The sequence below is a fragment of the Giraffa tippelskirchi genome, chromosome 14, assembly GCF_054371585.1.
Source record: "Giraffa tippelskirchi isolate mGirTip1 chromosome 14, T2T-mGirTip1v1.2.pri, whole genome shotgun sequence".
NCBI lineage: Eukaryota > Metazoa > Chordata > Mammalia > Artiodactyla > Giraffidae > Giraffa > Giraffa tippelskirchi.
In genome coordinates, this window is record NC_137288.1 from 9,694,037 (window position 1) to 9,707,158 (window position 13,122).

A 13,122-nucleotide genomic window follows, 5' to 3' on the forward strand; every position below is an offset into this window, starting at 1 on the left:
CTGGCTCGAGTGGGAATGGCTCAAGTCTCCTAAGGTTCTGCAAGCCCACTGTGTGCAGATTCACGGTACACAGAGAGGAGAAGGTGGAGTCCTGCCCTGTAGGTGGTCACAGCTCACGGATGAGCCAGGCAGGCAGGCAGGCAGGGCATGAGAACACCTGAGCTGCCTTCATGAGTGAATGGTGTGGGGGCAGAGGAAGAGAAGCCGGTCTGCTCCCTCGTGTGGTGCCCCGGGCAGGTTGTCCCCAGAGGAAACCCTTACGACGGTGAGGACTATCACTGCTGTTTCCCAAGGGGTTCCGTCGGTGCGTGTCTTCCCCGGAGCGGTCAGGCCGTCTCTCAAGTACACGGGCCATGGGCATTGCCTCTCCTTGGAACTTCCCATGTGTTTCTCTTTTTTATGGAACAGTGATTTTCTAGAGGGGTTCTGGGCCACAAGGATGTTGGGTCATTTTCTAGCCTTCTGTCATGAAGAACGCTTTCCTGGGTGTTGGGGTGGTTTGTTGTTCCAGCTCCCTTTCTTGGCTTCTTTTGGGAGCTGGTGCAACAAGACGAGCTCAGCCTCTGCCTTCTGGCTGAGATGTCACCCTTGACACAGCAATGCCTGCCTGGAGATAATGATGGCAGTTGCCAAAAGGGCTTCGTTTGGCACATGGTATCTTGAAAGGACGTACACCGTCCTTTCAGATATCAAAGGCTAGTTCAAATGACGTACAAATGAGAACTCTCCAATGGAGTCTTACAGTAGTTGGAGAGTCCAAAAAACACTCCGTCAGTCATTTCACTGAGAGTCATTGATTGGGGACACCAAGAATATAGGAAGGAATGCACAAAGAAAGGATGAAATTGTGTTCAGGATCGGGGGAAGGGATGAACAGGGCGTGCTTGCCTTGAATCCAGGCTTTGTTGGGGGGTGGGGCATAAAGATCAAACGGGTCTGAAACTACAAAGTGGTGATGGTAACACAGTATCACCAGAGTTACACAACAGTGTTCCCAAATTGCAACAATGATGAAAAAGTTTACTAATCCCAACTTAACCAACAAAAGTACAGGAAACCATACAAAAAATAAAACATCACCAGAAAGGTGGAAACAAACCAAATGCAAAGCAGTTCAGGGGAAAGGAACTCCATGTCCCCTGGGGGCAGACCGAGTTGCCAGCGTCCACGGTGAGCAGACGGGGATGGAGGCTGCAGAGCCGACCGCTCCCCTGGACGTGGTGTTTCCGGCAAGGGCTCTGGGTGTCTGTCCAGAGCGGGGGCTCGTTCTCCCTGCAGGGGTGGGTGAGTCATCGTGGGCGTCTGGGTGTTGCGCGGGAGCCAGGGCAGGCTCTCCCTGCCGAGGCGGTGACTCCTCCTCTGCCTCGGGTTCTCCTGCCAGAGCCCGAGCAGGTAGAGGTGCACGTGGAGGTGGAGGTTCTGGCTGAGGGGGTGGGACATCAGTGCCTGGGGCTGGGGGTCCTGCAGGCATGGAGATCCGATCTGCCCGGTGTGCTGGCCAGTACCCAGCTGGCCTGGTGTCTCTGCGAGGGCAAGTCTCGGTTCTCCATCTGCCCTCGGTGGATCCCTGGGTCCTGCACCTGGAGCCAGCACCTCTGTAGGGACAGGTCTGGGAAGCGGAGCCTGGTTCCAGTTGGAGGCCAGTGCTAGAGCTGGGGGAGAAGCAAAGTTTGCCCACAGGCCAGCCTTGGCATGTGCGTCTCCCGGGACAGAAAGCTTCCAAGAGATTCCCAAAGAATACCCAGCGTCGGATGTCTTTTGGGACTGAAGTGTGCAAGATGGGGGGCGGGGGGGTGTGAGGCCAGCGCTTGCTGCAGGCCCAGCAGCAGCTTTCGGGGACTCGTCCCTGTGTAGCTCAGCACCCCCTCCCCACACACTCCCGTGCACCAGCCCCAGCGTCCTCACCTCTGTGCTCTGGCGTGCTGGGCTCCAGGTCCTCCTGCTGCCTCAGAGGCCGGGGTTCTCGGGACTCTGGGTCGGAGCCGGGTGTGCTGAGCTCCGTGGCAGCCTCAGACTGGGCCGCCGGGTGTATCCTGGGCGGTGTCTCGGCAGCAGGCCTTCCCCGCCTCCGCTTCTCCCCCGGTGGGGCTGATGCCTCCGTGGGCACGCTCACCTGGAGCCTGCACTGGGCCTCACGGGCGGGGGGGTGGTGCTCCGACCCCTCCCTCCGGGAGGTGGATGGGGTGTCCCCGTCCTCGGCCTCATCACGTGGGAAGCTCTGCAACGACAGTGACCGTCAGCCAGCCATGCTAGGAGTTTTCCGAGCTGGGCCTGGGCAGTGGAGCCGCTGCTTCTGCCTGCTCGAACTTCTCTTCCCAGAAGGGTCAGAGACGTGTGTCTGCTCAGATCCCCACCCGGGAGGAAAGAGACCCACCTGAGGGTGTGAGGTCCGCCTGGGCGGCCGCCGCTGCCCGCACTCTCCCCATCCCGCCCAGCCTGCTCTCCCCTGGGGTGTGGACACAACTTGTCCGCAGGCTTCTGACCCCACATCCGCCTGGGCTTCCTTGAGGGAGACACACCCCAAGAAACCCGCATCCACACACACAGGCAAAGGACCCGCTGTTTCCGGGTGGCATGGGAGAGGCGGCCTGGTCCGTCCTGGGGCTCCCCGTGTTACCTTTCTGTTTCTCCGGGCAAAGGGCCAGAGGCCTCTCGGGGGTGTCCTGAGCCAACGTCGACAGGGTGCCCGCGCACACTGCCTGTGAGCACTCCTGAGGCCCCGGCCTCTGGGCAGGGGCAAACAGCAGAACATCCTGGCAGCCAGTGAACTGGCTGGGGGCTCCTCTCCGCTCTGGAGGCCTGGATACCCGGGCTGCGGGTTCTGTTGGGTTCTGTTGCCGGCAGGTGACATCATCTCCTGGGGTTCGTGCTGAGGTCCCTTCCCCAAAACTTCCCAAGGGAATCTCTGGGTTTCTGACTGCTCGACCACCCCCCTTAGGCCATGTGCAGGCACAGTGACACCCACACAGCCCAGCCCACAGCCCTGGGGAGGCCTGGGTTCAGCCAGGGCCTGAGCTCCGAGGACCCCACTGCTCTCAGACCAGGCTCCTTCTTCTCATAAGTGGTGTGGCCCTGGACAAGCATATGCCCCTCAGGGTTGCCCCAGTCTCTCCATCTGCAGAGTGGTGGTCATTCTCCCATCTGCTTCCTAGGTCTGTCGGCCTACGAGCAGCTCCATGCCTTTCCACCTGGGGCCGATATCACGTGGAGCTTGTGCGCTGAGACTTCAGAAAGAAAGATTCCATCCAGGGCTGACACAGCACAGAATGGGGCAGAACGAGGCCTGGATGTGCCGTGGTACCCAGGAAAAGGCACTCCCCCTCCTGACTGTTTTGAGACCCCGCATCCAAGTTGGAGGACCGAAAGGAAGACTCGAAGGTCTCCCTCTCTTATAGAAAAGAGTAGCCAACTTTCTGCTCCTCTGTTTCCATTGAGATTCTGTTCAAGTGTCCCAGCTCGGCTTCTGCGGGTGGCTGAGCTTCTAATGGCTCCCTGCGTTCTTGTCTTTTCCTCTCCAAACCTTCCGTCCTTTTCCCCCTTCTGGGGTGGAAGGGCGCTGTCATTGCTTCTACCTTCGAGGCAGATTGAGGAAAAGTCTGGACCATCGACTCCTTTCCTCTCTTTGGTTCCGTGTCTCTCTCTGGCTGTGTCCCTCTCTTTTCCTTTCTCAGTTCCGTCTGTGTCTTCCTCTTTCTCTCTCGTGTGTGGATGGATGGATGCTAGGGATGCACATGTATATGATTAGATGAGGGTTATGTTTTAGGGATAGGTTAGAGGGAGAGAAAGGCTTTAGGTCGGAGTTGGTCATGGGGGAAGGGTCAAGGGTGGTGGTGGTGTTGTTTCTTGGAATCTGAGTGCTGTGCATTCTTCGTCTCTTTCCATATGAACCCCTTCTCAGATACACCACTTGCAAGGAGTCTCTCATGTTCTGTTTCCTATCTTTTGCATTTGTGAATGGTTAGCTTCTCTGTTGTGAAGAGGTTCCATTGGATGGAAACCCATGGGTGTACTTCGTGTACCTCTTTGCCTTACTTGAAGAGACCCATTTCGACCTCCGCCCAGCAAATGGCAAGGAGACTCTGATGTTAAGGAGCCTTTGACCTACGCTTCTTTCTAGCTATCTCATGACATCAGTCTTTAGGGTGAGGTTTTCCCCCTATATTGAGGTGGTATGAGATCAAAACCAATAGCGTTCTTCAGATGTAGCTGTCTGGTTTTCCCATGGACATTGATTGAAGAGGCTTTCTTGTTCCCATTTGGATATTCTCCCCTTCTGTGTCAGAGATGAGTTGACCATGGATGCTGGGGTTTGTTTCTGGACCCTCCACTTTATTCCATCGATCTGGATCTGTGTGTGTTGTTGTATTCCCAATAGCATACTGTCCTGCTGCTGCTGCTGCGGCTAAGTCACTTCAGTCGTGTCTGACTCTGCGTGACCCCATGGCCTGCAGCCTACCAGGCTCCTCCGTCCAGGACGTTTTCCAGGCAAGAGTACTGGAGTGGGTCGCCATTGCCTTCTCCGATACTCTCCTGAGGATCCTAGTTTGGTCGTCTAATTTCCTTTCACACAACCTTGGATGTCCGTATCGGGGCTTTTTCGTCGGATTGTATTGACAGTTTAGGCTCTTTTCTGTCTCCGTACCCCTTTTGCAATTCTTTGTTCGGTGCGAAAATGCATTGGCATTTTGGGAGGAATAGCATCGAAGCTGTGGATTGCCTTGTGGGGCTGTGACATCATTTTCCCAATAGGAATTCTTTCAAGCCCTGAGCACAGCTTCTCTTTCCAGTGATTGGTGTGGGCTTGATCTTCCTTCTTCCATCTCTCGCCGTTTTGTGAGAACAGGTCCATCCTTCCCTTCTGGGTTAGATGGACTGGTGGGTATCACTTCAGTGAATGGCATTGTCAGTGGGGGTGATAATTCCCTTCTCGTTGGAAGACTTTGCTGTAAGTATTAGAAATGCAAGTGACTTCTCTTCCCCTTCCTCCCTGTCCATCTCTCAGAGCCACCGGGAAACAGAGGCCTCATCCACGGTCACACAGGCCTGAGGGGGTGCAACTAGACTGTTGTTTCTTCAGGCCCTCAGTGCTGGACATCATCCGGGATCCTCTGTGTGTGTCTTCCTCAGTCTGGTGTCCCTTCAGACCTTTCCCTAGTTTTCACAGGCTTGTTGTGTTGGTGTTCTTTGTCTGTTTGGAGACACATCCTTGATAAGCTTTGTGTTTCCACTCATTCGTCTCGCGATGTATGACCTGTCTTTTGCTTTTGTCGTGAGGTATTTCCCACAGTAGATATCTTTGATTTTGCAAAGTCCACTGTATTCTCTGGGTTTTTTTTTTTTTTTGTGGACTGGCTTTTAGTTTTGTGTGTGAAGACTCAAAGCACGTGTCCGGTTTCTGCTCATTGTTCTTCGAGATTTGTGACAAGTTTTCATGGAAAGTTTGTCTAGGGATAACTGGAAGTGAACTCGGTGTAAGGTGTCAAGTCTCCATCTCCATTCCTGTCATCCCCTGCAGTTTCCAATTCCCTGTTCCTGAGTGGTTTTAGAGACCTTGTGGGGAGTTTGGTTGCATTGGAGTTTGCATTTCCACCTTGATTCGATTCACACTGTTCTGCCCTCAGGGACACTGTCAAGGGGGAGTGAGGAGCAGCCTGCACTTCCAGCAGTGACCACACGGTGGGGCGAGTGCTGCTCTCCCCTCAGGGAGCCCCAGGCCACAGGCATCCCAGTGAGGAGCCAGCTCTGTGCTCAGCTGAAAGGAGTTAGTCTCTCAGGAGCCTCTGAGCCCTTGCCTTTGGATCACCCAGGGTGGGCATTTACTGGGACAGAAAAAATTGCCCTGAATTCCATGGACGGAAGAGCCTGGCTGTGTAGAGTTCGTGAGTTGCCGCGAATCAGACACAACTGAGGACACAAAAATTCTATAGATTAAAACACTTTTTGGGGGTGGGGGGGAGTGAAAGGGGGGGATGTGGGTTTTTTTGTCTTATATAATAGCCAAGGGAAATCTAGTTTAAACCTAAATTCACATAGACGGGAAAGGTATAGCTCTCCGTCACCCTATTAAAAAAAAAAAAAACTACTAAACTTTTCTGAAAGTTTATTTAGTAGCTTCCTTGAGCAGTTCATTGTGAAGCATTTTTTTTTTTTTCTGTGACATTGGCCTCATTAAAAAGCACGGTTTGCCTTTACTGGATAATTCTGTTCATTGGTTTCTTAGGGAACCTTGGTAATACTTGAGTTTCCTGGGGAGTATGGTCACATGACCTGGCCCTGGCCAATCGGTGCGTTCCACCTCCCTGGCCACTGTGATTGGCTCCGGGCTGGGGCAGTGCCCAATCGGGGCCCAGGGCCGGGCCTCCCGTTGGAAGCCAGGGGAAGACGAGCTGTCGTCCTGCTGGGGTAGGGGAAGGGGTGGGGCCGGGGGAGGTCAGGCTCCAGCAGTGGGAGGGGCGTGAGGCCCGCCTGCGGCAGTTGGTGACCTTCCTGCTCCCCTCAGGGCAGAGCCGCCGGCCTGAGAATGAGGGCGCTGCTGAGCCCAGGGCCTGGGATGGCCCGTTGCTGCTGTGGTCCCAGAGCTCCACCCGAGACCTGAGGGAAGCCGTCTGCCCGTGAGTCCTCTCCCGCTTGTCTGTCAGCTTGTTTGAACCATGCTGGGTTTTCTGCCCAGCTGGCTAAGGGGAGTCCCTGGAAATGCAAGGGTGTGGGTTTTGGCAGACTTCAGGGAAGACATGCCAGATGAGCCTGGGAGACTCCAGCTTAATCTGGATTCAGGAGATATCTCTTCGGGCCAGCTAGTAATTGTAGGATAAGCCTAATGAGTCTTCACAGGATGAAGAGAGTAACGTGCCAAGGTAGCAATCGATGTCCTCATTCGAGAGGATGAAGCTGGTGCTCAGAGAAGGGGGGAACTTGGCCACAGCAAGGAGGTGTGCACCCAGACAGAACCCCCAGATCCGGCCATTGGAGCTCAGGGAGGCCACTGGTGTGGCTTGTCCCTGTGGCAGGGGCCGAGGCACGCAGCCCACCCTGATTCCTGCGGGGGCCTGACTTGGGAAGTGCCATCTGGTAGCTTTGAGACTCACCAAACCAAATTGCACTGGAGAGAGGAGGGACACCTTCCTTCATCCACCCCCCACCCCCGCCGGATTCCCACATACCCTGACCCCTTTCTCCCGATTTCGGAGCCATTTCCAGAGTCCCGCTCATATGACCTCATTCGAAGTGCACTGTGGACGAGCTGCCATCTGCAGCTACTACCACAGCGGCCAAGGGCTTTAGCTCCCGACTACCTCCCTTCCTTTGGAACTTGGGGGCCCTCTACTCCCCACTTGCACACCACAGACCTTTGCTGAGGATTGTGGGGACCCTCACTCAGTTTGCAGTACGTTGTAGCCATCCCTGTCCTCTCTATACCTCCCTTGAAACTCAGCTTGTGAGCTCCTTTGGAGCAGCGTGGCCCACCTGGCTGCAACGGAAGAGACACAGCTGACAGTGAAACAACAGCTTAGATCTGAGACCCGGAAAGCTCTGTCAGAAGGGACCTCCCTCTTCACACCGTAGAGGCTGTAGGAGGCGCCAGGCTTTCGAACCAGTGCTGGGGCCAAAACGACTCCACAGCTGTTTTCCTTCCTGGGGAGGGTTCTGGCTCGAGTGGGAATGGCTCAAGTCTCCTAAGGTTCTGCAAGCCCACTGTGTGCAGATTCACGGTACACAGAGAGGAGAAGGTGGAGTCCTGCCCTGTAGGTGGTCACAGCTCACGGATGAGCCAGGCAGGCAGGCAGGCAGGGCATGAGAACACCTGAGCTGCCTTCATGAGTGAATGGTGTGGGGGCAGAGGAAGAGAAGCCGGTCTGCTCCCTCGTGTGGTGCCCCGGGCAGGTTGTCCCCAGAGGAAACCCTTACGACGGTGAGGACTATCACTGCTGTTTCCCAAGGGGTTCCGTCGGTGCGTGTCTTCCCCGGAGCGGTCAGGCCGTCTCTCAAGTACACGGGCCATGGGCATTGCCTCTCCTTGGAACTTCCCATGTGTTTCTCTTTTTTATGGAACAGTGATTTTCTAGAGGGGTTCTGGGCCACAAGGATGTTGGGTCATTTTCTAGCCTTCTGTCATGAAGAACGCTTTCCTGGGTGTTGGGGTGGTTTGTTGTTCCAGCTCCCTTTCTTGGCTTCTTTTGGGAGCTGGTGCAACAAGACGAGCTCAGCCTCTGCCTTCTGGCTGAGATGTCACCCTTGACACAGCAATGCCTGCCTGGAGATAATGATGGCAGTTGCCAAAAGGGCTTCGTTTGGCACATGGTATCTTGAAAGGACGTACACCGTCCTTTCAGATATCAAAGGCTAGTTCAAATGACGTACAAATGAGAACTCTCCAATGGAGTCTTACAGTAGTTGGAGAGTCCAAAAAACACTCCGTCAGTCATTTCACTGAGAGTCATTGATTGGGGACACCAAGAATATAGGAAGGAATGCACAAAGAAAGGATGAAATTGTGTTCAGGATCGGGGGAAGGGATGAACAGGGCGTGCTTGCCTTGAATCCAGGCTTTGTTGGGGGGTGGGGCATAAAGATCAAACGGGTCTGAAACTACAAAGTGGTGATGGTAACACAGTATCACCAGAGTTACACAACAGTGTTCCCAAATTGCAACAATGATGAAAAAGTTTACTAATCCCAACTTAACCAACAAAAGTACAGGAAACCATACAAAAAATAAAACATCACCAGAAAGGTGGAAACAAACCAAATGCAAAGCAGTTCAGGGGAAAGGAACTCCATGTCCCCTGGGGGCAGACCGAGTTGCCAGCGTCCACGGTGAGCAGACGGGGATGGAGGCTGCAGAGCCGACCGCTCCCCTGGACGTGGTGTTTCCGGCAAGGGCTCTGGGTGTCTGTCCAGAGCGGGGGCTCGTTCTCCCTGCAGGGGTGGGTGAGTCATCGTGGGCGTCTGGGTGTTGCGCGGGAGCCAGGGCAGGCTCTCCCTGCCGAGGCGGTGACTCCTCCTCTGCCTCGGGTTCTCCTGCCAGAGCCCGAGCAGGTAGAGGTGCACGTGGAGGTGGAGGTTCTGGCTGAGGGGGTGGGACATCAGTGCCTGGGGCTGGGGGTCCTGCAGGCATGGAGATCCGATCTGCCCGGTGTGCTGGCCAGTACCCAGCTGGCCTGGTGTCTCTGCGAGGGCAAGTCTCGGTTCTCCATCTGCCCTCGGTGGATCCCTGGGTCCTGCACCTGGAGCCAGCACCTCTGTAGGGACAGGTCTGGGAAGCGGAGCCTGGTTCCAGTTGGAGGCCAGTGCTAGAGCTGGGGGAGAAGCAAAGTTTGCCCACAGGCCAGCCTTGGCATGTGCGTCTCCCGGGACAGAAAGCTTCCAAGAGATTCCCAAAGAATACCCAGCGTCGGATGTCTTTTGGGACTGAAGTGTGCAAGATGGGGGGCGGGGGGGTGTGAGGCCAGCGCTTGCTGCAGGCCCAGCAGCAGCTTTCGGGGACTCGTCCCTGTGTAGCTCAGCACCCCCTCCCCACACACTCCCGTGCACCAGCCCCAGCGTCCTCACCTCTGTGCTCTGGCGTGCTGGGCTCCAGGTCCTCCTGCTGCCTCAGAGGCCGGGGTTCTCGGGACTCTGGGTCGGAGCCGGGTGTGCTGAGCTCCGTGGCAGCCTCAGACTGGGCCGCCGGGTGTATCCTGGGCGGTGTCTCGGCAGCAGGCCTTCCCCGCCTCCGCTTCTCCCCCGGTGGGGCTGATGCCTCCGTGGGCACGCTCACCTGGAGCCTGCACTGGGCCTCACGGGCGGGGGGGTGGTGCTCCGACCCCTCCCTCCGGGAGGTGGATGGGGTGTCCCCGTCCTCGGCCTCATCACGTGGGAAGCTCTGCAACGACAGTGACCGTCAGCCAGCCATGCTAGGAGTTTTCCGAGCTGGGCCTGGGCAGTGGAGCCGCTGCTTCTGCCTGCTCGAACTTCTCTTCCCAGAAGGGTCAGAGACGTGTGTCTGCTCAGATCCCCACCCGGGAGGAAAGAGACCCACCTGAGGGTGTGAGGTCCGCCTGGGCGGCCGCCGCTGCCCGCACTCTCCCCATCCCGCCCAGCCTGCTCTCCCCTGGGGTGTGGACACAACTTGTCCGCAGGCTTCTGACCCCACATCCGCCTGGGCTTCCTTGAGGGAGACACACCCCAAGAAACCCGCATCCACACACACAGGCAAAGGACCCGCTGTTTCCGGGTGGCATGGGAGAGGCGGCCTGGTCCGTCCTGGGGCTCCCCGTGTTACCTTTCTGTTTCTCCGGGCAAAGGGCCAGAGGCCTCTCGGGGGTGTCCTGAGCCAACGTCGACAGGGTGCCCGCGCACACTGCCTGTGAGCACTCCTGAGGCCCCGGCCTCTGGGCAGGGGCAAACAGCAGAACATCCTGGCAGCCAGTGAACTGGCTGGGGGCTCCTCTCCGCTCTGGAGGCCTGGATACCCGGGCTGCGGGTTCTGTTGGGTTCTGTTGCCGGCAGGTGACATCATCTCCTGGGGTTCGTGCTGAGGTCCCTTCCCCAAAACTTCCCAAGGGAATCTCTGGGTTTCTGACTGCTCGACCACCCCCCTTAGGCCATGTGCAGGCACAGTGACACCCACACAGCCCAGCCCACAGCCCTGGGGAGGCCTGGGTTCAGCCAGGGCCTGAGCTCCGAGGACCCCACTGCTCTCAGACCAGGCTCCTTCTTCTCATAAGTGGTGTGGCCCTGGACAAGCATATGCCCCTCAGGGTTGCCCCAGTCTCTCCATCTGCAGAGTGGTGGTCATTCTCCCATCTGCTTCCTAGGTCTGTCGGCCTACGAGCAGCTCCATGCCTTTCCACCTGGGGCCGATATCACGTGGAGCTTGTGCGCTGAGACTTCAGAAAGAAAGATTCCATCCAGGGCTGACACAGCACAGAATGGGGCAGAACGAGGCCTGGATGCGCCGTGGTACCCAGGAAAAGGCACTCCCCCTCCTGACTGTTTTGAGACCCCGCATCCAAGTTGGAGGACCGAAAGGAAGACTCGAAGGTCTCCCTCTCTTATAGAAAAGAGTAGCCAACTTTCTGCTCCTCTGTTTCCATTGAGATTCTGTTCAAGTGTCCCAGCTCGGCTTCTGCGGGTGGCTGAGCTTCTAGTGGCTCCCTGCGTTCTTGTCTTTTCCTCTCCAAACCTTCCGTCCTTTTCCCCCTTCTGGGGTGGAAGGGCGCTGTCATTGCTTCTACCTTCGAGGCAGATTGAGGAAAAGTCTGGACCGTCGACTCCTTTCCTCTCTTTGGTTCCGTGTCTCTCTCTGGCTGTGTCCCTCTCTTTTCCTTTCTCAGTTCCGTCTGTGTCTTCCTCTTTCTCTCTCGTGTGTGGATGGATGGATGCTAGGGATGCACATGTATATGATTAGATGAGGGTTATGTTTTAGGGATAGGTTAGAGGGAGAGAAAGGCTTTAGGTCGGAGTTGGTCATGGGGGAAGGGTCAAGGGTGGTGGTGGTGTTGTTTCTTGGAATCTGAGTGCTGTGCATTCTTCGTCTCTTTCCATATGAACCCCTTCTCAGATACACCACTTGCAAGGAGTCTCTCATGTTCTGTTTCCTATCTTTTGCATTTGTGAATGCTTAGCTTCTCTGTTGTGAAGAGGTTCCATTGGATGGAAACCCATGGGTGTACTTCGTGTACCTCTTTGCCTTACTTGAAGAGACCCATTTCGACCTCCGCCCAGCAAATGGCAAGGAGACTCTGATGTTAAGGAGCCTTTGACCTACGCTTCTTTCTAGCTATCTCATGACATCAGTCTTTAGGGTGAGGTTTTCCCCCTATATTGAGGTGGTATGAGATCAAAACCAATAGCGTTCTTCAGATGTAGCTGTCTGGTTTTCCCATGGACATTGATTGAAGAGGCTTTCTTGTTCCCATTTGGATATTCTCCCCTTCTGTGTCAGAGATGAGTTGACCATGGATGCTGGGGTTTGTTTCTGGACCCTCCACTTTATTCCATCGATCTGGATCTGTGTGTGTTGTTGTATTCCCAATAGCATACTGTCCTGCTGCTGCTGCTGCGGCTAAGTCACTTCAGTCGTGTCTGACTCTGCGTGACCCCATGGCCTGCAGCCTACCAGGCTCCTCCGTCCAGGACGTTTTCCAGGCAAGAGTACTGGAGTGGGTCGCCATTGCCTTCTCCGATACTCTCCTGAGGATCCTAGTTTGGTCGTCTAATTTCCTTTCACACAACCTTGGATGTCCGTATCGGGGCTTTTTCGTCGGATTGTATTGACAGTTTAGGCTCTTTTCTGTCTCCGTACCCCTTTTGCAATTCTTTGTTCGGTGCGAAAATGCATTGGCATTTTGGGAGGAATAGCATCGAAGCTGTGGATTGCCTTGTGGGGCTGTGACATCATTTTCCCAATAGGAATTCTTTCAAGCCCTGAGCACAGCTTCTCTTTCCAGTGATTGGTGTGGGCTTGATCTTCCTTCTTCCATCTCTCGCCGTTTTGTGAGAACAGGTCCATCCTTCCCTTCTGGGTTAGATGGACTGCTGGGTATCACTTCAGTGAATGGCATTGTCAGTGGGGGTGATAATTCCCTTCTCGTTGGAAGACTTTGCTGTGAGTATTAGAAATGCAAGTGACTTCTCTTCCCCTTCCTCCCTGTCCATCTCTCAGAGCCACCGGGAAACAGAGGCCTCATCCACGGTCACACAGGCCTGAGGGGGTGCAACTAGACTGTTGTTTCTTCAGGCCCTCAGTGCTGGACATCATCCGGGATCCTCTGTGTGTGTCTTCCTCAGTCTGGTGTCCCTTCAGACCTTTCCCTAGTTTTCACAGGCTTGTTGTGTTGGTGTTCTTTGTCTGTTTGGAGACACATCCTTGATAAGCTTTGTGTTTCCACTCATTCGTCTCGCGATGTATGACCTGTCTTTTGCTTTTGTCGTGAGGTCTTTCCCACAGTAGATATCTTTGATTTTGCAAAGTCCACTGTATTCTCTGGGTTTTTTTTTTTTTTGTGGACTGGCTTTTAGTTTTGTGTGTGAAGACTCAAAGCACGTGTCCGGTTTCTGCTCATTGTTCTTCGAGATTTGTGACAAGTTTTCATGGAAAGTTTGTCTAGGGATAACTGGAAGTGAACTCGGTGTAAGGTG

General features: G+C 55.1%; 2 protein-coding genes and 1 long non-coding RNA gene across 3 annotated transcripts in view; 1 reads left to right on the forward strand and 2 right to left on the reverse strand.

Moving 5' to 3' along the window:
* Window positions 1-13,122, forward strand: part of LOC145534150 (uncharacterized) — a 694,441-nt gene that overhangs the window by 318,711 nt on the left and 362,608 nt on the right. The window contains exon 44 of the long non-coding RNA XR_014074276.1: window positions 6,500-6,611. This is a non-coding gene — a long non-coding RNA (uncharacterized LOC145534150). The remainder of the gene's footprint in view (window positions 1-6,499; window positions 6,612-13,122) is intronic.
* Window positions 998-2,793, reverse strand: LOC145534080 (uncharacterized). Its single transcript, XM_081561449.1, has 3 exons — window positions 2,618-2,793; window positions 1,906-2,218; window positions 998-1,652 (listed from the first exon to the last, which is right to left on the reverse strand). Exons 1-3 carry the CDS (start codon window positions 2,750-2,752, stop codon window positions 1,024-1,026), a joined length of 1,077 nt encoding a protein of 358 aa, XP_081417575.1. The 5' UTR covers window positions 2,753-2,793; the 3' UTR covers window positions 998-1,023.
* Window positions 8,644-12,599, reverse strand: LOC145533966 (uncharacterized). Its single transcript, XM_081561320.1, has 3 exons — window positions 10,262-12,599; window positions 9,550-9,862; window positions 8,644-9,296 (listed from the first exon to the last, which is right to left on the reverse strand). The coding sequence occupies exons 1-3, from the start codon at window positions 10,496-10,498 to the stop codon at window positions 8,668-8,670; spliced, it is 1,179 nt and encodes a 392-aa protein (XP_081417446.1). The 5' UTR covers window positions 10,499-12,599; the 3' UTR covers window positions 8,644-8,667.